General features: G+C 46.7%; 1 protein-coding gene across 1 annotated transcript; it reads left to right on the forward strand.

Moving 5' to 3' along the window:
• The first annotated feature begins 1131 nt into the window (after window positions 1-1131).
• On the forward strand, window positions 1132-21561 carry LOC144160082 (uncharacterized). Its single transcript, XM_077691691.1, has 12 exons — window positions 1132-1403; window positions 1604-1753; window positions 2361-2687; window positions 3701-4024; window positions 7627-7712; window positions 9139-9222; window positions 9561-9744; window positions 10374-10673; window positions 11694-11794; window positions 12806-13019; window positions 17414-17590; window positions 21355-21561. Exons 1-12 carry the CDS (start codon window positions 1352-1354, stop codon window positions 21456-21458), a joined length of 2103 nt encoding a protein of 700 aa, XP_077547817.1. The 5' UTR covers window positions 1132-1351; the 3' UTR covers window positions 21459-21561.
• Window positions 21562-27652: the final 6091 nt, after the last annotated feature.

A 27652-nucleotide genomic window follows, 5' to 3' on the forward strand; every position in this document is an offset into this window, starting at 1 on the left:
GAGGTACGCCGTAATAGAGGGCTACGCCAGAATTCAGACCACCTCGTCATAGGTAACGTGCCCCCATATCTTCAAACCCGGTTTATTTTTTCGTTTTTTGCCTTCATAAAAAAACGGCCACCACAGATGGTATTCAACCTGAGCACTTGGGCTCAGCAGCACTAAGCATTAGCCACATACTCACAGCGGGGGTGTTTCGGATACTCTTGCATCAATCAATCATGTGTTTACTTGTAGGCCCTTTCACAATAAAGAACCGGTGTCTCTGCATTGCCAGGCTTTACATATATCGGTATTCAACAACTCGGATACCTGACATAGATTTGCTAAGAGGAGTGACGCAAGGCTTACATGGCTGTCGATTTCTCTCCTTGTGCAGTGTGCACGTGCCATCAGAAATGAGGGATGCGATGGTACTCATCTCGCTAACATTTTCGGATAATGTTACGCCTGAAACAGTCGACAGAGATTTAAAAACGTTGGTACATAAGCATAGTAGAGAGAGTTATTCTGGACTAACAATTGATTTTATCGAAAAACGTCACCCTGCCCTCAAACGCGAGCGGCGCGTATGCAGTACTCAAACACAAATGTGATGGTTATTTATGGCATCGTACACGCAACCTGACTACCGTATTCCTCTGTTAGCGTCTTTTAGCCCGTTTTAGGTCTTCAAATAATCAACCAACAGGCTGTTGTCAACATTGCTTCAGAAATATTTCTTGCGCTCTCCCATAAACTCCCTACAGAGTGCTTCACGGAGAGCTGTGGCCTTTCCTCGCCGCTCTCCGAGCTTTTATGGAAACCGTGGAGCAGACTCTTCGATCAGCACCTTTCTGCATGGAAAATAGAAAGCAGCTCAACGTACTGTCTACTACTCAACGCAAGAGATGTTTTAGAGTTATCAGAAGCCACTTAATGCCAGCACAGATTGAAATGCAAAGGAAAGGGCGCTTAGAGGGCATCCTAAATATCACAAACTTTGCCTTATCTCAGGGCTACTTTTCCGTATCACAAGCGCAAAGATACGCACTGTACGGCGGAGCTGGAAAATTGCACTCAACGTCTCGAAAGAAGCTGCTGGAGTGCGATAACGTTTCTATGTGACCCCGTCTGGCCCGCGCAGTTTTTGCTGGTTTATCGTTATCCGAACGCGCGCACACTCTCAAAAGAGTACGAACAAGCAACCAGAGGTCGCGGAAACTCTCGCTATACTTTGGGAAAGCATCGCTGTTTGCTGTTTTTGCTTGAGCGTTATCTTGGAATTACATACTGGCGGGTAGAGCGATCTTCTGCAGTCGCTCACACGCTAGCGTGGCGGGGAAGACGCAGTGCCTGGACTGGAAACACGATGGTCCTGCCTGTTTGGCTCGCTTTTCTCCTGCTTCCTCTGGTTAAAACAGGTGAGTTCGCGCACGCGCATGGAAGATTTTCCTGTATATCATGGTTAATAATGCGTGCACTGGCGGATTTTCTGATGGTGAATGAGTCCAGTACGCTCCAATCAGAAAAAGCTATCCTGGGCGAGCGAAACCTCGCTAGACAATTCCATACTAATGCCCAAGCACATTTTCCCTCTAATGGGTCATTTGCTCGCTTTCAGACGCAAGCTACGACGAGAGGGACTTTGCCTGCGAACCTGGGGACGTGCGAATTCCGACAACATCGGTGTGTGACGGAGTGCTTGATTGCACGAGCGATGGTGACGCTGCCAGCGACGGCGGCCTTTCTGATGAAAGCGGGGACATTTGCGGTGAGAACTTATGCCATGTTCTCAGTCATTCGCAAACGAATTGATGGCTTTTACATATTCCTTATTATACAGTACATTTTGATAAATTCGCCCCGTGCGCCCATCGTTTCGGGAAATCGAAAATGAATGTAGAAACGTTTCCTAACACAAATTCTAGACATTTTTTCGCTATTAAACGGTGATTCGCTACCTTTTAGGGCGTTCAGGTGCGGGGCGCAGCCTATTACTACGCTTAATTATCGTCGTGCATCGCAAAATAAACGAATGCCGCCACCCCAATATGCAAAGTATAAATAGCGAGACTGTAGACTTTAACCATCTTTTAGGAACGCTTCTATTATTTGTTTAACTAGAGAGAAACTTTTCAGTAGCATGACCCTTGACTGTTGCACAAACTTTGTTGATGAATATGCAAAACGTTCTCACTATCTGTACCGGTGCAGGTGAAAACATGCTGTATTCAAAATCTCCCGCTTAAGAAATGGTTTCTCTCGGTGTGCGGAAGGGGCAACCACTGTTCAAAAATTTTGAACTTGCAGAGATCACATATTTTTTTTTGTCCTCGGCCCACTACTAGCCTACTCATAGTAATGTCTCTCCCTTCCAGCCCCCGCACCGTATTTGGAAAGAGATTTTTCCCTTGTGGCGAGCGAAGTGACGAACACGTCTCTCGTGCTCTCCTGGTCTAAGGGCGCAACGAAGATGCCAAACCAATCTTTGGAGCTTGCCGGCTATTTTGTGACAGGAAGGTCCGAGCCGCACTCGTTCCAGAACACAGTGTCGCGACGCCTGCGCACATACCAAGTGCAGTGGCTCAAGCCGTGGACGCAGTACACGCTGATTATGCGGCCGTTCTACACCGAAACCGGGAAACCACAACGCTTGTACAAGGTTGGGCGCGCTGCTTCCGTGGCCGTCACGACTCTTCCCTCGGGTGAGTGCTTACGAAGGGTGGCGCTGCAATCTTCGAGGGGTTCAGCATGCGCTTGTTGCAATTTCTTCATATTAAATATTTTACCGTGTTTTTGTAGCCGTATATAGCAATAAGTAGAACCTGTTGTTCGGCAAGTTGGTGCATGCATCTTTGCGGAAAACACACGCTTCGCGAATAGAGGAACGCACAATGGGCGAGGCAGGTAACTTCTTAGATAAGCAGTATTGCACAGACGACACATATAGGAGCAGGTTCTTTGCTCATGCGTGAATATTGTAATTATTACAGAACGGCGGCACTCACGGGACAATCTAATGTTTAAGGAAATTAAGAGTCGAGATAAAGCATGCCTCGTTAGAGCAGAAATGTCGATGCGTCGCGCACACAGCCTGCTCCTTTCCTTGTGATATCAAACACCACTCCCTGTAGTTGCTTGTACGCTGCACCTTAGCATCGTCAAAGTGGCATGAACGGACAGGCCACACAGGGAAGGGGAAGGTGGGCACTAGACTGGCTTTTTATGGGAAGGTCATTCTGGCGCACAAGGTCATTAATTAATGCAGCACCCCGTCTGCCCTATGTAGACTTTGACACATGCAATGGTATACGATATACCACCCCAACTTTGCGGTACGGGTACTGGCTCTTTACACAAGGTAAAGAGCCAGAAAATCCAATACAAAGCCAAGGTCAAGCCAGGGCCTCGTTCGGTTGCTCAGTGAAACCGTCTAATCATTGCTGGTTCGTTCCAAGGGGAGTTCACTGACCGTTCTCCCCCCCAGCGCCACTACGCCGAGATACGTATGCGTTTTGTCTTAAGATGCAATGGTGTGCGAGTTCACTGCGCACTCTCGCCGAGAGAACCGAGCTATCCCTAAAAAAAAAAAACTTACACCATCTTCCCGTGGGGAACCCTGATGAGGATGCGAAGCATCAGGGAGGTTGCGTATGAAGAGGGGCGAGAAAATTCTGTGGTGAACCACTTTGTGAACCCCGCCTCCTGACCTGCGCAGCGCCAGGAAGACCCGCCCTGGTGTCCGTACTTTCCGCCCAGCAGCGCAACGTGGCGCTCAGCATCGTGGGTCCGTCGTTCTGGAACAGCGACGCCCTCGCGTTCCACGTGCGCTGGGAACCGACGGGGCGGGGCCCAGGCCCACGTGGAGAGCTCACCGTGCCCCTCGACGCGGACTGGTCCGCCGAAGAGAATTCGCTCAACGCCACGCTGCCGCTGCCAGGTAGCTGGGTCTACCGCGTCTACGTCAGTGCCGTTGGTGCGGACACTTCAGGCGCCACGCTCAACGGCCCTGAGCTAGAAGTAGAAGTCAGCGTGCCGTTGGGTGAGTCTCGCCTCCAGCGGAATAACTTACTGCCTGTGCTGTGCCACCAGTACCGCAACGTGTGTCGGCAGTGGAAGGTTCATTTCCACTGCGCTGATTGGTTACAAACTTCCAAGAGGAACAGACGGGACATACACAATACGTGCGTAATTCACAGAGGTCTTCACCCTTTGTAGCCAATCGCCGCAGTTGAAATGTATAAGTACCAGCTAGCCCCCACCCCAACGACGCTGAGGGTGGCGGAGTTACGTGCATTGCTAACCACATCGTTTAGCTAGAAAGAGCTGCAGTGTGAATTATGGCCAATTTGGCAACATAGATTGCAGCTGTATAAAATTTGGTCAACAGCGGGAACAACACGGTCGGCGTGGCCCAACGGATGTAAAATGTACGTGAAGACAAGGCTAAACTTGCAATTCGCAGTGACTTAAAGTCGTGAGGGAAAGATGCGGCTAAAAAACGGCACACAAAACAAAACCAAGAGCACCCCCGTCAACCCCTGCTCCACCGTTGTAAAAGGCGAACGTGGTGTGGTTTCGTTCAGCGTTGCCTCGCGGGCGATCCGCCAGGTTGCGGAAACTGGCCTACAGAAGACACCTTTGAAGCTGAGGTATCGCAACATGGTGCTATGCACGTTGTTGGGCTATGGCAGCGCCCAACAATGCCTTTGGCGTAAGACCGCTTAAGTCCGCGGCACTATACTCTGTATCCTTTGTCTCCGCCCCCCCCTTCACCCGCATTAGTTTTGCAGTGAGACTGTATACGGCTAAGGTTCCGTGTATTTGTCTGCTCAGTCAACAAAACACACTGCACCCATGTCTTTGCCCGCTTTAATCCCATGTGTGGCTAGACTCCTCCGGCTCCCCGGGCTGGCAGTGATTCCCCACGCAGGAGCACAATGCAGAGGCTCCACGTGTCTTCGAAACGCTATCATTCCATAGCGTGTGGTGTTTGTGCGGGCACGCTTTCGTGCATTTGTTTCTTCGTTCGTTCGTATGTTTGCTGGCTGCTGCTAAAGGGGGCGTCTGCCGAGGCGCGAAACGGCATCCGCGGCTGAACAGATGTGTTGGCCGAGCAGGCGAGAACGGCGCCGCGTCATTGGCGTTGTCGCGGCTAATTTTCCAAACAGTGCACGGCCCGCATGCTACGGTACACGCCGGAGTAGTTTCTCCACTGCAACCCCAGTAGCAAAAATAAAAAAAAGAAATTCAATCGTCGAGCTGAGTTCGTCCATTTTTTCAAAGTTTTGTCAGCTCGGTAAGGTTGGAAAGACATATATCCACCTCTACACAGTGGGATGGCGCATCATTTTACAGCGAAGCTCGATATGTGCAATCCTGTGGGCTCTCGCGGTGGTCTGTACTCGGGGCCTCAGTATCTGTGATAAGGTTTTCATAGTAACGCATACAGATCCTAACGCATACAGTAACGCATAGTAACGCATACAGATACAGGTCCTAAGGCCTCCATATTTTTGCGTGGCGCCAGAACGAAGGCGACACTAACCATGATAAATCAGAACGATCAATTTACAATATCAACCACGAGAGACCTCGCGCAGCCCACGCCCTCACACAGCTTCATCGTTGTCGGGCGCTAAAACCATAGTGTCGTGTCCTCTGATCGCTTCTTGGCCCTCTAGTAACAATATTTTAATAAAGACTGCCTATACTGCCTGTGAACAAATACCTCCCCAGAATCGCATTTGTGTTTGGAGGTAAAGGCTACTTCACAGGAGTACTGACACAAAACTTCAAAAACTGAGAAAACTATGTTAAAAGCCTCTTTCGCATAAGGAGATATCTCCCATGAAGTTTCCCAGGAACCGTTCAGTATAACGTATTTTAAATACATTTTTAGCATTTGCACAGTCGAGAAAGCTCAGAAGGGATACCCTCTCGACACCCGTATCAGCATGACGCGTTGAGTGCCACGCCATGAAGCCTTGTTCCAAACTGTCGACGTCAGGGCTACCGTGACGTACCGAAGCCGCTATCTGCTGTTGGCGCTCGTTGCTCCGCCTAATGTATCACGTCACAGTTTGGGCAATGACGCATGGTACGACGAGAACAGTGACGTCAACAGTGCCGTCCTGTTATAAGGCCGCCTCAGTGATCGTTTTGTCGAAACCGCAACTGACACAAATAAACAAGGCTTTAAATAATTATTTATGCTGCGGTCAACCATGCAATGTCCTATTTGATGATTACTGGGCTGGTAGGCACCCATGTTGGCGAAAAAATTGTAACAGGAAAATGTTTTGTAAGTACTCCTTTAACGGAATGGGTTGAAACAATTCGCTTCGTAAGGGCTTTTCCACGTTGTGTGTTGCACAATGAAGCATGGTCACCTACGGGGGGAGTATCCTTACAGCCCCACCTTACAATTCTCTCTACCGCCTCTTTCCAATAGTGCTCTTTCCCGAGTCGTGTATGCTCCTCACCAGGCGCAGTGTTTTTCTCCCCCGTGAAATTGCTCAATGCGGCGTGCTTTTCGGCGGCCACCTGTGCGGCGCACAAGACACTGCTGCCTGATTGGCATAGCCACGCTGTAATGAAACGTCATCGTGTCTGCCCACCAATCGTATGTGTCCTTAGTCTTTGACGTAGTGATCGTGCCATTGTCCTTATAATTCGAAGAGCGTAAGAAAGCGGAAGAACACAGTAAAACAGTAAGAGAGCGGAAGAACGCAGCCACCAAGCATGGCAACAGACAGATCGCAAAACCCACCATACATAACATGAGGAGCGAGCAGCAGCGCAACGTGTAGTGGGCGCATCGAAGCCATGCGAAAACGTAAGGCGAAAGCGAAAGTTTCGCGAACGGATGCATTTTTAATAACGCAAATTTTTACTAATATCTTCCAGCTGTTTTTCTGTAGCGGTAGATTATACTTTTATTTGACCGCAGCTGCACCGTCACGTGACTGCGCCGTCACGTGAGACATCAGGTTACTTGCCGGGCCGAGCACCGCAGACGGCGGGTTCGCCGCGGCCGCCGCCACTGCTGGCTTGGCTCATGCGCTGTGCTTGCCAGTTGGGCCATTAATGAGCGCGAGGCCGAGCCGGCTTCTCTGACCATTGCGCGGAGCTGGAGGCTTTCAGCCGTCGGCGGTAAGCGGTGTCTGACCAGCCTGTGGATATCTCCCTGCGAGCCGATCGGCTCGTAAAACCCTAGCAACGGGACCACAACCGTAGCCAAAGGCAGGCTTTGGAGAGTTGTATAATAATTAGAGCTAAATTAAAGGTTATCCAAGCAAAACCAAGACTTCACCAGACTAATACATACTTTCGCTTTGCATATCCAGGATTAGCTGACCTAAGCCACAGACATTTTTTGTCACGTCTGTACTAATGTAGCCCAAAGTTTAATTCGCCCGGCCTACAGCTGAGCAGCGGCAACCCGATCCCCTGTTTCACAAGTGCGATCTGTTGAATGCCACGTGCATGACATCATTTCTCGCAAAAAATAGCTGTATAAGTCAGCCCCATACTGCGATTTTAGGATGGAATTGCAGTAGCCATTACTAATTACGTGGTTTTGGGGTTCTGTGAAAAATCAATATGAAGCAAATAATAATATAACACATGACCTCCTCACAGATTCTTACGAGATATCGGTGTACAGCGTTCAATCAACCAGCGCTGTCCTTTCATGGCGTTCCTCGCAGCGAGCAGATGTATTCAAGGCAAGTATGCGCATAATATTTTAATCGTTTTTTGTTTGAGTCGCCTATTCAATATGGTTTCCTTTGAGTAAACCCCAAAACTCGCGAATAAGAAAAGGTAAGTCCGTAGCCGATTCCCTTCTTTCGAGCGCAATGGGAACTGCTGCAATATTAAAAAATGGTATTATTGTCATCTTAATTAACATAGATGACAATGCACTGTCCCCATCCATTAGCTCTTAAATAGCAACTCCGGCGTTCTTCAGGCAATGACAAATCACACTAAAACGTGTACACGTACCCCTCGTCCGGTTGTTACCGAACTAAGCTTGCATAGCCAGCCGTTCAGTAACGTATATAAAAAGCCTAATCCGACCTAAGCTAGACAAAACCGCCCAACCTAAAAAATATATACCAAACACCGCTCAACATGAATAGCACCACCATAATATACAAAAAATATATTCAACATAAATAGCCGAAACCACGGAAGAAACCAAAATAAACGGTAAAAAAAACCACTAAAACGTAGAAGAAACAGCAGCTGTAACTAGCCCAACGGAAAGGATACCCGAAATCCCATTTATATTGAATAGAGACAACTTAAATATATTACATGTGCACGTGTGGTAAAAAATAATTTTTTTACAAGTACGTGCTCAAAAGAGACGTCTCATCGGATTTGAGCTACGGTTAACACAATTCCTATCCAGTAGGGGAACGTCTACAGTGCGAGACAAGCCGGTCCCACTCGTTTAAAGACGGTATCAGTAGGGCGGAGATATATGTTCCAACGCATGCACTGAGTGGCACAATCTGTCACTTTGCTGTGTCCACTGGGAAACGCCTGAATACATCACGGTAATATACCGAAATAGGCCATTTGGGCATTCCTTTCAACAACTTGTTGGGCCTCAAAAACAACCGCTGCGGGGTCTGGGTAGTTGCTGCAGCACAACTTCACTGATTTCAGACAGCCAGAACAAAGTTAGAACAGAGAAACCCTCTCAGAACGAAGTTATCGTTTTATCAACTTTGCATAGTTATGTCATATGTTATGAGCTTGGTTGATGAATTGTAAAGCATCACAGCATTACGAAGCCCAACGTTTTACACTAATAAGCCATAGTAGCGTACGGGCTTCAAAAAGAAAAATAGAATAACGAATGTAGTATTTGACATCCATACACGGCTGGCTTGTGTAAGAATTTGGGCTGCAATTGGCGGAAAATTTTTTATTTCAGTAAACAATGTGACATATCAAGAAGCTGACGTACTTTCATGCTCTACTTTGATTTATGGACTTTGGTGGCGATGAAGGTGTGCTAGAGCCCGGTTCGATGGAGGCCCAATGTTGTAGCAGGTAGCTTGCCCACATATCATTATATTTCATTGATCTAGGTTTTACATTCAGGCCGTGACAAACCACATACGCCATTGCAAATAGCACCAATGTCGTGGAAGAATGCTTTCCGCGTTGCATATTATCCCCTATTCCTACCTTTTCCAGGTGACGGTCGCTGAATCTTCGGTGAGTATATATTCACAGCATGCCACGCTTCCTGCGCACATTTTAATGCGCGTGAAAATGTAATGCACGCTCCTCAGCGTGTATCTCTTGGTGTACGGTTACCATGCGTATGCAACTTAACCAGCGCAGACGCACAGACGCACGCAACGCACAGAAATCACGTGGCAACAATAGCGTCTGAGGCAGTGCCCCGCCCAGCCCGAGTGAACTAGCCTGCTCGTATGGCAGCGCATTATTTGTAGCAAGCCTGTAGCAAGTCAAAGAAAGAAGCGCATATAATTCAGATTTGTATATGTGCTTTCAGTCGCAATGATTGACTTTTAGGAGTGTTGTTCCAGACCGAAGGCAGCACCTTCAACAGCCGCAGCTACAAGTTCGACGGAACGCAACAGATCTCTGCAAGGCACACCATTGCTGTCACCGGCCTGAAGTCCTGGTGCTACTACGTTACCATTCTAGAGGGTTGCTCGGCAGAAGCGTGCCGTGAATCGGTGAACACAACGTTCATCACGCCACCTTCCGGTAGGCAAGGGATGAAATTTGTTGGCGGATGAAGCGAAAAGTCGAACCCGTGACATCGTGCATGCGTAGCTAGCAGAACGCCTCCACTATACGCCACCACGGTGGCGCATGGAAAACGTTTTATCTTTTGGAGCATTAGACACATTAGGAATGCGTGGGCGAGTCGATAACAACATGCCACGAGATTTTGCATCCTAAATGGTACAGAAGTGAAAGCAACTAGGCCCATCTACGCCATCTACCAGCGACAATCGGCGACAAAACAGCGACAACACTGTTTTGCGCCCATGTAGTTGCATATAAATGTCCGTACTTTAATTTCTCACAGCCCAAGCTCCCTAGGTACATTCAACAGTACGTGCCCAAGGGATTCGCTAGACTGTTATTAAATGAACTACTTTAAAGCTTGGCTGAGCAGATTACAGGCAAATTAACGTACCGTCAAGATTATTCTGCCAGTCAGGGTATCAATGCATACTTATGTCTGGCACGTAAGAATACTCAACACATGCAGCCGCTCACAAGTGGCTGTGAATGGACATGGTCCCGGTGAGGCGAATGTATTTTACAGTGAACGCTATTTGCGACCATCTCGATTCTTATTTTCCATTCTTTGTATCTTTTCGTAGGCGCCCCAAGGCCCCGAATAACAAGGGTTGAGTCTACGAGCCCGAGCTCATTCGAAATAGGCTGGCAATTTGCGCAGTACGACGCGCGTCTTTACGACGGCTTTCGGGTGCAGTTTTGTACAGAAAGCTATGAAGGTGGCACGTGTTTCGTCACTCGAACCACGGAGCGAAAATTCACAGCGCAAGAATTGAAACCAGGCACCACCTACTACATCGTGGTGTCGCCACAGTTTCGAACCCTTCACGGGGAACTCTGGCTAGGACAACCGGACAGGGCATCGATTAAAACCTGGGACCACGGTAAGTGAGCTCCTCCCTTTGATAATTGCTAGCATTTAAACTATTCTTGTTATATATCTACATTTTGGGTCAAACGATAGTCTGTTAATTCGGCCTTTGTTGTTCATTTTAAAAGACACATCCAGAATAACCTGCGACAAACGCAGTGAGACCCGTTGCGGTGGCTCAGTGGCTAAGACGTACTGCTGAGCCCAAGTACTTGGTTTCGATTCCCGGCCGCGGCGTCGCTTTTCTGATGGAGGCGGAAAGCAAAACTGCCCGTGTGTATAAGGCGGACTATGTCCGCATGTACTAGCACTTGTTTCCGTAAGCCTTCAGTCATTGGAGAAATTTCCCCATTAGTGGCCACAAAGCTAGCCTAGGGAGAACAGGATCAACCAGCTCTTGTAATAGTAATACATGAGAAATGTACAGTTTTAATGTTTCAAGGATATGGCATCTTAAATTCTCTATACTGGTTCATGGAGCGTACTGACAAAAATCCAGCTATATAACGGGACCACGCGCCACGTGCAGAACTATGAAGTCTACCAGCACATAAAATGATCGGAGAGACCTCATTTCGATTTTACCATCACATCTAGTTCAAGCGAACCGTTAGTATCTGGCACATAGTCTCAAAGCATCAAACAATTATAATGCGTGGTGACTGAAGCTTCCCGACAGCTGGAGAACTTTTGAGCTCAGATTTCGCTTGTTGCACTTCCTAAGCCGAAAAAAAATAAGGGAAGGTCCGGCCTTATGCCCGCACGGGCCATTACCACAAGCGGAACTTCGCAGCAAGACGAGCCGGCACCAGGCTGTTAGGCGACTAGCGAAAGGCAGCGGGCAGATACCACGCTCTTCAAAACTTTTATTTTCTGTCCCGCATTTTCCAGCACTTCGCGTCGAACACTTCAAAACGCAATGTGGGTGTAGAGATATTCGTGTTAGTTTATCGCTGACCATTCAGTGATGACGTTCCGGGAATTCCCGGCGAAACCGTTATGTTATTGAGGATGAAATCATCATCACACGCAGTACCGTTGCTCACCGTCAGCCACCATGAAGATATTGACGACGGCTTCGGCACCAGCCTGTTTGCCTGGACATGTGTCAACAGCAGCGTGTCTCACTTACAGGTAATAGCATTGTAGAGCTTTACTAGCAACAGTATTTACATAGAGCACTCAACAACCACCAAAACAAAGAACTTAATCAGCTAAATTAAAATGGTTGCGCAATGCGCCCTGTTTCTTGCCATGTTTTTTCTGTCTTCAAATAGGTGAGGTATAAATGTTGCCTAAATTACCTTACCAGAATGACTTGTAGAATGCGTGCAATATTGCGCGTCTCTCGGCCGATTTACACGCATTTTATCGCGGGAAAATTGCGCTCAAGTGTGCACGTACCCTCGAATCAGCCGTGGAGACGTGTGCACACGGAAGACCGCAGGGGAAATTTAGTGGATTGCAAGGTTAACGTACATGATCTCAGCGTGAATAATCATGTACTAATCATGTGAGAAATTAAAACTACATTTTCGACACCGAGACTGGCCACAGTGTGATTGTTGAAGGGTGATATCTCTCATGATCTACGCGGAAGTCACATCATGCGCCGCTACACCGGGGAACCTGGGCGGACGTTGTTGCCGCAGCACCATGAAAAATAATGTGGCTGTCAGTTATTTACCAGCAGTTATTCCGAGCATCGCTAAGGCACACTAAGGCACACGGCCCAAGCTACAAATGCTAAACAGTGAAGTGGTGCGTTACGTAAATTAAACCACACATTGCAGCCGTATACAAGAGTTTCCCAACTCATCCTCGGGCTCCTTAAAAGCTCGCTCAAACTACACCACAATCATATGAGGAGCTGCGACATTCTCTCAAGGAGCCGTGGTCATTCTGTGTCAGCCCATAGCTTCCCGCTTCTTCTTCCTCCTCTTCACGTCGGCCGCCGTCCTCCTGCCTTGACCGCGCTTCCAGCTCTTCCTTCGCAAAGTGTAGAGGCGCGAATGATTTTATGCATTTTTGTATAAAATGTGTTTATTTTTTAAATTGAATAAACAAAGATAGAGAAACATGCTCCTGGGAGCATTGGTTCAATCGTGTGATGGTTTAATAAAGCAACAATCCCACTGTGCGCAGTACAAGTTAGATGGAGGTGGTGACTGGGTCACCTGCAATGACTCAGCTGACTGTGACACCACCTTGGAGTACCCAAGTACGGCAGCCCTCACACGCGGATACTTGCGGCTTACCCATCACCGGAAAAACCAGGCAATCGGTGTGGCAATTCGCGGATGCAACAGTTATCACTGTGGACACGAAAACGTTCTGCGTACAAGCACGCACAAAACAGGTACCGTTTGCTTTCCTTTCTACCCTTCCCGTTGGTTATTTATTTCCCCCTGCCGACTAGGCTACTTTCTTGTGCGTAACCTTCGCGTAAATGGCACGTACTAGCGGTTGTTTTGTGTAACTTTACCAAAGATTACTCTCAGAAATATTGAATTTCCTGGCAACAAAGTCCCCAATGATCATTCAGGGCAACGTGAACCATCGCAATGTATTTTTACTGTGGCAGAATTTACGAGTTCTTCGAACGAGACTTTTATCCTTCTTATCGAGGGAACTTCTAGTCAAAAGTTCACCATTTCAGAATTGCAAAATGTTTTAATGTAAATGCGTTTTAATGGTAACTCAGTTATTTGACCATTGAGCGAACAAATCCCGTTTTGGCGTCGCAAGCCGTCTCTTTCTGAAACCCCGTGACTAAAAAGCGTTCTATAACGCGTACTTGGAAATACAAAAATAAACGGAAAGGGCCACAAGGCTGTAGGCTACGCCAGAGCATTCGCAGAGCCACGTGTAAGGCGGAGGAGTGTGCATCAATCACGATCTAGGTGGCGTCCCCCAGATAAGCAAGTCACCAAGAAGAATTCTAAGGAACAGCGACCAAAAGCAATTACGGTCTACAGCAAACATGCTATAATGAAGGAACTATTAAAGGTTTCCCGTACCAGTTTAATCGCAAATCTAGGAACTAGGAATATAGCCGCACGAAAACACGTAGACACTACTATCAGCACGCAGAATTCAGGGGCTCCCTGAGCGGCGTTCAATGGGACATTAATGCATTAGCACCGATTAGTCTTTATAAATGCTGCGGTGTCTTCCATTTTTGTGTAAAGCATAGAGAAGTATTATTCACTGATGAAATTTTCGCGTAAACTGCTGTATCAGGCGTTTCATTTGACGCTCTGGTTAAATTTTCATTATGAATTGTAGGCTTACAGACTGTCACTGTAGCGGAACTGATTTTTTAACCAAAATATAGAATGGGTTGACATGACCCGGTCCACGATTAATGTAATTATATAGATTGTGGTTTAGAATGTGCAGAAATTCAAATAATGTTTTGCTAATGCAAGCTTCCCCACTTCGCTTGCCTTCGTTGTGAGTTATTTGGAGCCGGATTTGGCTCTGAGTAACCAAATACTTTCGGTACTTTTTTGTTTGATAGTCTTCCTCTGTTTTGTTTTTGCCAGTTGCGTACATTTACACTATCACAGAGATTCAATTTCTGAACTTCGCCAGTCATGTATTTTTGTGCAGAGATAACGCGTAGGGTCCTTGTGGTGTTTGTCCCATTTTTTTCGTGTTTTCGCGTTCCTTTTCGAGAATTTTTACTCTTGCCTCTGTTTTGGGAAGGAGTGGTGGTGTATCAGTTGAAGATTTTTAGTGCAGAGCACTTTCAGGGTCCGGTTTGTCGCCGTAGCTCGTCCAATGTCACGCGACCTAGCCAGCACAGTCACGTGGCGTCACGCGACCAAACAGTCCCGAGGCGTCACAAACCCAAACACAGGCTTCGATAAGACACCCGCTTGTCCCTCGATTCAGCCTTTCGGCCAAGAGTTAACCTGAGCAAGAGGTTTATATAAGCAGAACCGTTCGAAACTACCGGAAGCGCTGGTACTGGTCATGCAAGTCTCCATTATTTAGCACAAAGAAAACTGCAGGTAGATTTGAGGAAAAATATGTGTAATTACCGACAGTCCCCGCGTTCATTTAGTTAAAAATGCTCGTTGGTCTGGTTTTTACGATAAGAAGCAAAAAAACTGGCCGCCGAGAAGACAAATTGAAGCAGTTGCACTCAGCGATAATGCTGTCAGAAATGCAGAGCAGTAAATCGGTATAATGGCTGTGGCACCGTTCTTCGCGTTTAGCTACCGCCCCTCACGCTCTTACCCTGTCTGTCTGACTTTTCTTTTGGTGAATTGAACATAGGATTGTTCAATGTAATTCAATTTTCATGCCGTAACAGTGCCGGCGCGCCTTCTCCTGGGACAGCTCCCATCCTTTTCTTTAACGTTTGTTTCTAGTTCTACCTGGGAGTTCTGTTCTCTTTGTGCGTGCTTTCATCTCGCACGTGCTGGAGCCTGTCTGCGCTGTTTTGAATTCATTGTTTTTTGTTCGTCAACCACGTTTTTTGCTTACTATCGTAAAAACCAATCCAATGACCATTCTGTCACACGGGCACTTTCAATCGCGATTGAAGTGAATCGCGATCGAGTTTTCGAGCGCGCTCGACGCACTGCCGCTGCTACACGGCACGTCTCTATCCCTATCGAGAAGTTGCACGGATTGCACTCGTGTACGCCAGATGGCGCTAACAATGTACTTGCGGTAAGGGGACCTTAACTTGCGGCCGGCGTCTGGTAACTTCGCGCGGTCGTAGGTATACGTAACTATGGAAATATTGCCTCACGCTTGTTTGGGTCAAATTATTTGGCACAATTTGTGGCGTTAGTTGAAATTGTCACGTTCTGTGTCATTATTGAGCGGGTGCGAGAGTATCCCGCTTTCGTTCGATCGTGCTTGGAAACCAAGATTGAGTTCGAGCGGTATCGAGCTCGATCGCGATTGAAACTGCCGTGTAGCATGCGCCCGATCCCGATTGAGCTCGATCCGGATCGACTCAATCGCGATTGAAAGAGCCCGTGTGACAGGGGTATAAATGTAAGCAGGTTGATTGATTGATTGTGGGGTTTAACGCACCGACGCAACTCAGGCGATGAAACGCGCCGTAGTGGAGGGCTCCGGATTAATTTTGACCACCTGGGGATCTTTATCGTGCGCCGAAATCTCGTACACACGGGCGTTTTTGCTTTTCGCCTCCATCAGAAAAGCGGCCGCCACGGCCGGGAATCGAACCCGCGACCTCGTGCTCAGCAGCGCAACGCCTTAGCCACTGAGCCACCGCGGCGGGTAAATGTAAGCAGGGACTTCTAGCTAATTGCATATATTTTGCCGAAAATCTACCTGCAGGTTTTTTGCGATGAATAATGGGGACAATGTGTGACCAGTGCCAGCGGTTTCAAGATTTATGAACGGTTCTGCGCTTATAAACATCTTGTTCAATTACCTCATGGCCGGAACGCTGAGTCGAGGGACGAGAAGGTTTCTTTTAGGAGCACCTGTTTGGGCGCGTGACGCCACGTGACTGCGGTGGCTAGATAGCATGACGATGAGCTACAGAGAAAATCCGAGCCGCTGAAGTGCTCTGCACTTAAACGTACGCGTCCAGAATGACGCAGAAACGCTCAAGCACGTGCGAGATGTAAATAAGCACAACAAAAAACAGAACTCCTGCTCGTGGATTTCCAGGCAAAAAAAAAAAATCATAAAGAAAAGGAAGCGAGCTGTCCCACGAGAAGGTGACCGAGCACTGCGAAGGCGGGAAAAATGAATTGCATTGAACAAATCTCTGTTCAATTTATCAAAAGAGGAGTAACACAGAGAGGATAAAACGTGAGGTGTGGTAGCAAAGAGCGGAGAAGGGCGCCACGTCCCCTGCAGCGAACCACTGCTCTGCACTTCCCACAGCTTTCACGTTGAGTGGAAGCACTTTATGTTTTTGTTTGGTAATTTTATGTTTGTGTTTTTCTTTATTTTTCTATTTTTTGGTATTTTTGTATTCCCTTCGGCCAATTACAGTACCCGACCGATTTCCGGACCTGGAGAGGAAAGAAAAATAGTCTGAATAAAACAGCAGTCCGAAAAATACGCCAGTCATTATTCCAATGGGACTACAGGCGAATCCTCGAGAAAGTCCGGAATATCCAGCAAGCCCAAATTTTTGGAGTCCGAAAAAACGGTCGGCCACTGAACCTCCATTTACATTATTATAACGATCAGATGCGCCAAATATGAAATTTTCCCGAATATTGTAAAGTGAAATGGTTACGTTTAGCAAAGTTACATTTATGTAACTTTGCCGAATACGGCAAAGTTACATAAAGGAAAAACAGAAATGAGACGCCTTTTATGTGCAGCCTATATTTTACGAGCCAGCCATGGCAGAGTGAAGGCAGCATGTCGTCTGCACTACAGTCGCCACAAACTTTGCTCCTTCACGTGTTCCTCGCCGCAACCAGACAGTTCACTGCGGTCGATCAGCCATCGGGAGTTTTCTCGTGCTACGCACTTCTTGTTATCTCATATTTGTCTACGAAAATGGTTTCTAGAGCGCAAGCATTTTTCTCAAAGTTCAAAAAGAGCCTTATGGCGATTGTCGCAGCCAGCCCACTTAATAGCGTCCTTCTACTCGCTAGTCTCTGGCCCATCCTGCAGGCAGATGTCACATGAACTCCTTTCTAATCCCGAGCGCCAACAGTTACTGGCTATCCACAGCTATGCCAAAGGAATAGTTATAAGGCTTGGGAGAAAACTCGTTCTCTTTGTGAATTTCAGCTTCTCTCGGGACGCCCGTGGTAACACTTTCGTGGCAGGAAGATGGCGCGCATACGGAGTGCGACCATCGCAATGACAACGGAGACTTGGAGATCTTGTGGAAGTGTGGTGCGGGTCCTGACATCCATCGCAAGCAAAGCCTTCCAAGTGGTAATAGATGCCGGACGAAAATCTATGGTGAGTGGTGCTGTAATAATGCCAGGTGCACAGCCAGGATGTTTTTTTGAGGGGGGGGGGGCTAAAATTGTTTTCAACCCCCCTCCCCGACAGAGAAAAATCGAGGTAGTTTGCAGGTGCCCTTAAATGTTATGCGTTTTTAAATACGCATTTTTTGCCCACAGAGATGAAGCGTTCAAGCGCGATTGAAAAACGAGTGTCCCGGACCAGTGTTTTAATACCGTGACTACATGAGACGACGACAAACGCTGGCAGGAGACGCCGACAGCCAGACCCCTTAAGGTGCTTGGTGTTGTAAAAATCACCATCGTTGTTCAAATAGAATTCATGGATCCCTCTGGACGGCCCGGCCCTTCTTTTCTGGTTTTCCACAACATCGGTGCAAGAAACCCGGGAACAGAACCCCTTGGACGACTCGGAAGTGTCCTACCTTGGGTTTAACAACGACAGAAGGTACAGACCCGACCGATGCCGAAGGATGTGCCTACATACTGAAGGGCCCATAAGAAATGTTGACCACAGCAGAAGCTCATAGCGCGCTGCGGAATCTCGGTGAGTGAATAGAGAGCCGCATCGTCACTTTGGGAAATAATGATGGTTGTCGCGGAAAAAGAGGACATTGTTTTGAAGCCCCTTGCGATGAAAGTCTCTACCATAAAAGGACAGACACTCCGTGCATTAATACAGAAATGTTTAGACGAAGTCATTTCCGTCGTGCACTGCCCGCAGCCGAGCGACCTATAGGACTCAAAAGCCGTCTTTACCACCTCCAAGAACACAAAGTCAAGCTGAAATTATTGGACAAGGACCTTACATATACACCGACTGTCTTAAAGTATAATTTTTCACGAGCTTTGAAGGGGAAGAGATCATAATCGACACCAGAACTAGATAACTAGGCCTTTTAAAAGAAGGAATCAAAACAAAATCTTAGCGTACTACTGATGTATTTTCCGGCATCTCCGACTCTTCACTCTTAAAAAAATCTACGAAGGAACTGCTGGAACATCGATCTTCGCATCATTCAGTTCTTACGTCGCCCAACGACCACTACCGATAGTCAGTTCTCGCGATTCCTCACCAGACCATTTCCGAACAGCGAAGCCTGATTTCACTTGTAAGAAACTCTAAGAGAGGAGACCGAATGGCAGTGACCAACTGGAGCGCGAGCCACTTTCACCAGACCTCGGCTTGAAGCAGTTCCAGGGTACGCAAATTCTGACGCTCTTCGGTCTGCACATAGCAAACGCACGGCAGCCGCGAAGACAGGCCTCAATAACCAGGCTCAAGTCCTTGGTCTTCATTAGAAGACATGGGCAATAGGCAGGAATTTTCGTATACGCTTGGCCCATTTGACATTCCAACAGAGTAAGCGCACCAAGTATTGGGGAATGTACGAAGGCGGAAATTTGAGGAGACTATATAACTTCTTGATTAGGCGCACCAAAGACACGCACCCTGGAATCGTCAGAAACCTCGTCCGTTCAGCAAACACACAATACCATAAAATGACAATGAACCAAGCAGGCATGATGAACACAAGAACCATCATAAACGGTTTCAAGTTATTTCGAAGAAAATTGTTTGCTCTTACCTAAAATGTACTTTCATCGAAAAGGCAGTGATGGCTGTCAGCGAGACTAACCGTACTCAAGACTGTCTACCTGAAAGGCGCTTCAAACATCGCTGGAACAGTAAGCTGTCTCAATATGGAATTGGATGAAATTAAGAAGTGACTGTGCCAGTGAAGCGGACTACAGTGATTGGACAACTAGTTTACTCACTCTGTGGCGCTGGGGAAGATGTTGTAAAAGAAGAAGCTCCCCGACTCCCGCGCATGCTGGCATTATCATCATCGTTATCTAAATAGAATTCGTGGCTCCCTCTGCACGTCCCAGACTTTATCTTCTGGTTTTCCGCCAAGCGTCTCCCCTAAAAGCAGGATTTACTCTTCTGATTTACCTCGGCCTTCATATCACTCATAATATTTCATGATCCAAGCACCTCGACATCACCTATAACCGCGTTCTCCGTGTAGCGCCAAAAGAAACCAAGCTTCTAACTTTCCAAACTGAAGTACGCTTTTTACTTGAATACGGTTCTTTCGTTTTTAATCCTCACAAAGCATGCGACATCGCAATAATAGAATCAATACAAAAGGGCCGTTCGTTTTATCTGTCGCAGATATGACCGTGATTGTTCGGCTTCATCCAGCTTAGCACCTTTGGGTATGACTCCGTTATCCGCACGACGCCACTCAGAATGCTTAAAATTTCTCTACACCTTAAATAATTCACTATGCTTGCCCTCACTTCTAAGTTATCTTCAGCTTGCAATACCATCGTCTATACACACCAGTAGCGAACATGCGCTATTTCAACCCAAAACTGATTTCTTTCAATATAGTTTTTTTTCTTTTGACTGTTGAGCTGTGGAACTGGCTACAAGGTGATACACGCACGCTTCGTATGACCAAATTGTTTGTGTAGTATCAGACGAATGACCAATACGTATTTCTATGTGCTCCAGCTTTCTTTGATCTTGCCTTTGTTGATTGTACATCTTATGTACCATTCTAAACCAAGGAAACTGTGCGTTGCGCCCATCTTTTTGTTCGTGCTCCGGTGCAGCTTTCCCGCTCATGGCAGCCCTTTCAACAGTGCTTACGCTGTAGTTATTAAGCAAAATGTAACCTTTTTTCGCGCAGCTCATATTGGGCGTGCAAAATTGATTTGTGCATTGTTTCAAGTCTCGCACATTCCGCGACTAGGTTCCTGAGCCATGGAAACTATTCCATAGAAATGTATGGGGAGTAAGATTTGACAGCGAATTACATGCATTATATTCAAAATCCTGGAAATTCTTTCCAAAGTTTTTATCTTCACGTTGACGTCTTGCCCCATACCAAGTATCACTTTCCTGAAGTGGTTTGGTAGGTTCCTGAGAGGTTGGAATTTTGAGCGAGAAAGCTGGGTATGTTTTTATCCGTTATATGTCCCCTCCTGCAATAGCAGTAAAAAGGGCTGCAGTATAAAATAAATAAATAAATAAATAAATAAATAAATAAATAAATAAATAAATAAATAAATAAATAAATACATTTATTTTGGTCATATATTTTTACTTCTCATTTCTTATTTGCCTTAGTTTTAAAGCATATGCATGCGTCCTGAAGCAGTAATTAAAATGTATTCTGATTTTTTGTCAATAAATTATTTGGAATTTACGTACATATTGCAAATTGTAACTCGTCCCCTCTAGGACGTAGCTTTGGTAACAGCATCGTTCAACGTTTCATTTAAAACTTCGTGGCTGCTTTAAAATAAACAGCCATGTCTGTACTAGTTTTCCTTTCCTCAGCATTGACTGCAAAGCCGCTACACTCCAGCTAAGGTTCACTTTTAGCGAAGCAAACCGCTCGTAGCTGGTACATTTCGGGACTGCTTCAAAGCTGGCATATTCACTGATTCCTTTCGCCTTTTCATCGCTCCCTCCATTGCCTGGTTATTTTCCCTGCTTTCTTATTTATCTCAAATATCTACAGCGCCTGATGGTAATTATTGTCGGAAGGTTAATTAGTAATCAAAATATTGACAGGGAAAACTGCAAAAGCAAGCTAGACAATAGGAAACCCCGTTTTTTTTTAAGAGGTCAGACCATAGAAGATTTCCCTTGTGATTTAACTGCATGTCTTAGCAGGAACCCTGAAGAACTTTTTACAATGCCTCACGATGCATGGCTACCTTGCCCCGTTCCCTTTGCAGGACTCACTGAGAAGGCACAAGACTGCGAGCTCTCTGTCGCCAGGTACCAGAAAGGCTTTGAGAAGACGTATTATGGCCCACGAGTACAAGTACCCCTCGCCTAGCTCAAGAGCTGCACTGGCAGTCTGATAGATCGCTCTGGGTGAATAGTTTACATCGATATCGTAGAAGCTTGTCATCGAAATAAATAATACACCAATCCAGATCTTGGGAAAGAATCTTAGTTCTCTCATTTCTACCGAGACCGAAACCCGTCAAGTTGTCACGAGAGCACTTTGTTGAAAAACCCAACAGTCGCTCTGTTCATCGCTTAAATTGGCCGTCAACTTCATGCTAACGCCATGATAACGTAGTGATGTCCAGCCATACAGGCGGTATGAACACTTTGTTATGTAAGTATGGTAAAAGCCTCTAGATCTATGCCAGTGAAACATTTTTTTCTGTGATGCCTAGAAATCGTCTATACCTACAATTGCAGCAGTACACTGGTGGGCCGTTGACAACCAACTCTTCGCTGTCAGCTTTCACAGTAGTCAGCCTCCGATGCGATCAACATGTCAAACTTCCATACGATACGTCACTGGCCGCCGTATGTTAAGGGGAAAGACTTAAGGGCAACGTTCTGGAAAAAAATGCGCCGCTTTTGTGGTTTTTGTGGTTGTTGTTGTCGCTGCTGTTCTTTATTGTCCTTCTGGCGTAATTATCGCTGTAAGACGAAGAAATGAAATTGAAGAAAGGGACGCATACTGAAGGAAGAAGCCCGTTGAAGTCATTCCCGCCAAAAGACGAAAAGACAAAAGCGGAGAAAGGGATAAAATGCGATGCTGCTACAAATAGAGTTGCTGCCACATTGTAGAAAAAATGGTCGAGTTGACGGAAAAAGCTTCTGGTGAGATCTTGGCGGTCACATTTCCGTAATTTAGAAAACGGAGAGAAATAAAAGAACGGACATTCGGTAGTACGGCAAAACCGTTATAACACGCATTGCGGAGTTTTTGGAAGATCAAGTCCGTCATTTGGCGGACTCACCATACTGTGATTACAACTTTCCGCAAATGAAAAAACGTAACCTCCGTAATATAATGGACGCACTGTAATATTATTACATTTTTCCACGAATCACAAAAAAGTAAGGTCCGTAACATAAGGGACCCACCGTATGGCTGTTCACCTTCCAGGTAAATGAAAAAAATAAGCCCCGTAGTTCAGACTCTGTCAGATTTGACAGCACGTATTTGAAGATGTGTGCATAATGCCTTGCTTCAGTGATTACATCAATGAAAAAATGAGCATGTTGAACGGGTTGAACATTGGGGACGTTCAAGCACGAAGCATTTTATCATACACACATCCTCACATACTCACTGTTGAATGGTGTGACTTCGCCGGTGCTAGCAGGAATGATGGGGGCAGGTGGCGCCAACCGATAAGGCAGAAAGAAGAATATCCATACTTCCGCCTGTGGAAACCTGGAGGCAGAATCTGGCTGTATCGGCGCCACATCACGACCATCTGTGAGAGCACCCTCGATCACGGCGCGTCGAGATTCATGACGAGATGTTTCTTCGATTTAGCCGAACGGGAAGGAGAGCGCATGTAGGAAGCGTCTTTTTAAAGTTTTCCAAAATGTGCGGAGACAAGACGAGCTAGCGCGCAAGTCCTGAATTTATCAGGGAGACAGATACCGGTTATTGTGAACACCGCGTTAAAGAAGGGCCTAAAGTTCGCGGTACAACCCACGCTCTTTCCGGTTGAACCCATAGCTGTGGTGGGAGACGTTGCTAGTTTGCGCTCCGTCCCCGTCCTCTTGATGCTCAATCTGTTGTAAAACGCAGCGCATTTCAAGATGATGCTGGAGAAACGTATTCACTCGGTCAACTCATTTCTTGCTCCCCCAATTTGCATTCGTTGCTTGTGACAGTGTAGCTCTACCACCCAAAAGGTTTTTCATTGCACATATCACACAAAAGAAGAACTTCTACTATAGGGTGCATGCTCTGTGCTTTCGACCGCACGGCGGCGCTAACAACACCTTTACGGTTGTATTCAGCCGCAAGGTCAGCGCGTTTCCCGACGTGAAACGTGGTTTGCGGCGTTGTGTTGGCAAGAACGTTCATATGGACGGTGTGCTTTCTGCGTTATTCGTGGGTTTACAAATGATTTGTCGCAAGGAATACCTAGCATTGTTTTCGCTTCGAAATCCCAGACTACGCTGTTCCCGCTTCCTACACCACATAGCCAAAGCAGACAATGCGATGAAAGCAAGCACATGTTTTTTTTTTTTTTTTTTTTTTTTTTGCTGTTTCGAGGCGAATGCTGGGGTAGTGCTTAAAGACGGCCGGACTACATGCAACGACTTCGTACAGAAGTTATCGAGGATGGGGATAATCAGTGCAGAATCTGTTGCGGCCGCTTCGTTTCAGGTTGAGACGATGGACTTCAAGGCTTTCACCTCACACCCCGTCACATGCTTGAAAAATTACGCAGTGTTGAAAGTGTTCACTAATTAAGGTAACTGGCGTACTTTATGAATGAGACAAACCCGGCTGGGAATTATGCCCCTCAATCTGGCTCACTTAGAATGTTTTGAGTTGAACGCGCGTACATGCAATGCGGCTGCTGAGATAATTGTGGGCATACTCTCTCTCTTTTTTCACATTCGACTGTTCTCTAATGACCAAGCGTGTTCTGTGATAACACTCTAAAGCTTGACATTGGGTGCACAATTTGACTATTTTAAAAGCAGCGCAGCAACGAAGAGGTATGGAGTGACAAACCAGAGGACTGTCACGAGACCTTACTGTCCAGCTCTGACCTCGCCATTCAGCAACAGCTGGTGGCTCGAGGAGAAGATTTACTGGACACATATGGGTCCCGTGAATAGGAAACCACCCCATCTGGTGCCTGCGCGCACGATTCTTTATTTGAAGCTCCGTTAAAGTTGTTCACTCACTCACTTGTCGCTGCGCTGTTTTTGAACTAACCAATGTGTGCTCTGTGATTTTGTTCTGTTCATAGTTTCCACTTCGCCTACGAAGAAAAAAACCCTTGAAAATCACCGGGAGAGCATTTGTCGTTGCCGCCGTAGTTAATTTTATCACGCACATTACCCCGAAATCGTTTTCCCCGCAACACCCTGTGCGTAATTGCTTGGATTCATTGGGAGCTCAGTTGTAGGACGGTGTGCAGTAAGTAGGTCTGCACCTTTTTAATGTGAAACTAAAGGAGGAGATAGATAAAAGAGGCGAGAGATTAAAGGTCATGAGATAGATGTGTTAGTGCCCCGTCAATTTTTATAACTGACAAAGAATATTTTTATCTGTGCAACTCATTGCGATTGTAGCGGTTTCTTGACATTTTTTTGGTTTCGCTGTTTTAATGTCCTTACCCTTTGATTGTCACGTGTAAACCCGTATGTATTTAACCACCGTAAGAAGTGACTTTCATTGTTTTATTTCGGGCGAGATGAACGCACCACGTGAGATGTTAAAAGTAGATATTTGTGTTTCTTTTCAATAAAAAAAATAGTTGCGAGTTGGCGCCGTATCGACTATCTTTTTTCTACTTTCGTCCCTGTTTTGCGAACGCTTTCACCTTGAAGATGAGGAAGATAGTCATGTGTTCAACGCATCAGTACACTGTCGCCAGGCCACGTCACCGTCTCTCGTGCTCCTCAAAAAGTATGCAGCATGCTTGGGTTGCACGCTAAAACCAGCGCCTCGTCTCACACGCCACCACCACATAAAATATCATCGCAACCTTGTGCGCAGAAAATTTTCTCATTTAAACCGCGGTCATTTCAAGCAACGCAAGGAATAAGGAAATCAGCGTGCGGCAATGAAACCTAGACAGCATGAAGTGGACCACGTTAACCGCACAGCAGTTCATGCCTGTCTAACCGTACAAACGAGTCGCTGCCGCCTCGCAGGCAGTGCCACCGTGCGGTCCAGTAAGCAGGGCATACTCCCTATACTACTATAAGTTTCGCTTTCAGTATGTGCGCAGGGCGCGGGACGCGGGTTCGATTCCCGGTCGCGGCAGCGGCTTTTCTGATGGCGGCGAAAACAAAAACGCCCGTGTGTACGAGATTTCGGCGCACGTTAAAAATCCACAGGTGGTCAAAATTAATCAGGAGCCCTCCACTACAGCGCGCCTCACGGCCTGCGTTGCGTCGGCGCCTTAAGCCCTACAATCAATCAATCATCAACAGTTTCGATTAATGGTGACATAACCTTGCCGACAAACAAGCAGCCACGACTCACCCACAGCAGAAAATAGTGTGGCACTCCACGGCTTCCCACGTCGACAGCAGTGTGGTGCTGCGTACACACGACAAGGAGCCTCCACGTACGGATGAAGATCGATACCAAAATGAATAGTGACGAGCGATCCGTCGAAGCAGAAGCGAAGCGAAAAGTGTCGCGTTCCGTTAAGACGGAGCGATAAGGATATGCTGAAGTTCTGTCCAGGGGGAAACGACGGGAAAAAAGTGTATGGTTTCAGACGGAGTCAGAACCGGCTGATTAGATCCAATGTTTCCCTCACTGGTGTAGTTCTGAGGTTACGTCGGTTCTTATGAGTTTCAATCGTATGGTTTGGAATCGCCTCAAGCTTTTTTTTTTCTTTGTCTGTGGCCGTGGTTAGCGCTTTGTGATAGCTTTAATTCGTGCCTGCTTTAATGTTCACGTGGTGAGAGCAGTCGGTCTTGATTTTTTCCCGACCGGTGGAACCGTTCAAGCTCGCTGTAACCTGAGCTGACGTAGCCGTCGCAAATTAAGTCCAATGATCTGTAATTATTAATAGGGATCAATAACGAACAGTGATTATGCCTAGTCAGTGAGTTAAAGCGGTTTGGCCGGTTGGGTAAAAATCAGAAACGATTGCTCTCGAGGCTTGTTGTGAAGCTGGCGCCAGAAAAAAAATTGCACAAAAGGTTCAAGCGAGACAAGAGAACTTCAGATCGCTATACAAATGAGGGAGAAGGCGCCCGCCTAAGCAACATGGGGCTAAAAAAATCCCGGGTCATCTCCACTAACATGAAACCGCAGAAGTGGAGAAGCATGCAGTGCACAGGTTTATTCTTCGCGCCTCGGCATTTCTGCACACGGATATGAAACTATTGGGGGGGGGGGTAGAAGTATAAAGCTTTGCTGTAAAGGTCTCATGTCTTTGAAGCACGAAGCGTTCTAGCGTTAGTCGTTGGAAAACTGGTGTACCAGTGTGTTCTTCTAGTACGCGTTACGTTCTAGCGCGAGGTCCCGGTGTTTTAGTACCGTCACTGCATGAGACGACGACATGAGACGCCGACAGCCCGAGTCTTTGAAGGGCTTCGCCCCTAAATGTCTCTTCATGGACAGCAGGTGCGCTTAATGGCCGCATTGGATGGATATTCAAAAAGTCTTGCTCGCGAGCGCAGGAGAGGTACGCAAGGCCACAGAGCCGTATGTTGCTTGCGTCGGCGTACACAGCGCACTCTCATGTTCATGACACCAGCCCGAAGTACCGGTAGCAAACCCGTCCAGACTGGCACACAGCTCACAATTTTGAATTTGAGTGCAGCTGCACTCACCTGTAAGGTTGTATTCATCGGTAACTGAAACTGCTTGCATAAAAAAATTTAGGAATGGCTTCAGCTGGTCAAGAGAGCTCGGTTGGCGGTGACCGCACATGAGCTTCTGGACTTTAAAGACTGTTCATCCGCACTGGCTCCGCCAACTACATGGTTATCATAAAATGTATTCCAAATTTTATCAATTTGGAACAGTGCATAGACAAAAGACTGTAGTTGATTCCTCTGTTATAGGAATCAGTAAAACACGAAAGTGAAATGTGCAGCGAAATCTGCAGCTGAGCATGATTTGCGGGTTGGAAGCTGTCTTGTGGGTCTGCTTGGCGAGCCAAGTCCTGCTGGCGGGTGGCTTCGGCAAATGTGTACTGGCGTCATTTCCGTGACGGATATGACGTGAGTGAAATCTTGGGGTATCGCGGCATGAAACACTTTTGTGTTAAAATATCAAACCCGAAAACGAACAACCCCAAGTATAACGTACTCTTTAGTATTAAAGGTTGCTTCCCCGCAAGACGACCTGTGTGTAGCGGTGCACCTTTACAGGCTACTTGCTTCGTTGTACTGGCGTTACTTCCGTGACGTATATAACGTCAGCGAAATCTTGGTGTATTTGGGAATAAAAAACTTTCGTGTTAAAAATCCGGAAGTTTTATTTGATGTATCTCCATTACAGAAAAAATATTGTTTGCAAGACTTTGTGCATTTGGTCGGCGGATCGAAGGACGATGT

The sequence above is a fragment of the Haemaphysalis longicornis genome, unplaced genomic scaffold, assembly GCF_048455015.1.
Source record: "Haemaphysalis longicornis isolate Haplotype H1 unplaced genomic scaffold, Haemaphysalis longicornis Haplotype H1 scaffold_10, whole genome shotgun sequence".
Classification (NCBI taxonomy): domain Eukaryota; kingdom Metazoa; phylum Arthropoda; class Arachnida; order Ixodida; family Ixodidae; genus Haemaphysalis; species Haemaphysalis longicornis.

Bases quoted from the DNA above. Each gene is read 5' to 3' on its own strand.
- LOC144160082 (XM_077691691.1), top strand. From the start codon at position 1,352: ATGGTCCTGCCTGTTTGGCTCGCTTTTCTCCTGCTTCCTCTGGTTAAA. The intron at 1,404-1,603 runs GTGAGTTCGCGC...GCTCGCTTTCAG, and splicing joins GCTTCCTCTGGTTAAAACAG to ACGCAAGCTACGACGAGAGG. The intron at 9,223-9,560 runs GTGAGTATATAT...GTGTTGTTCCAG, and splicing joins TGACGGTCGCTGAATCTTCG to ACCGAAGGCAGCACCTTCAA.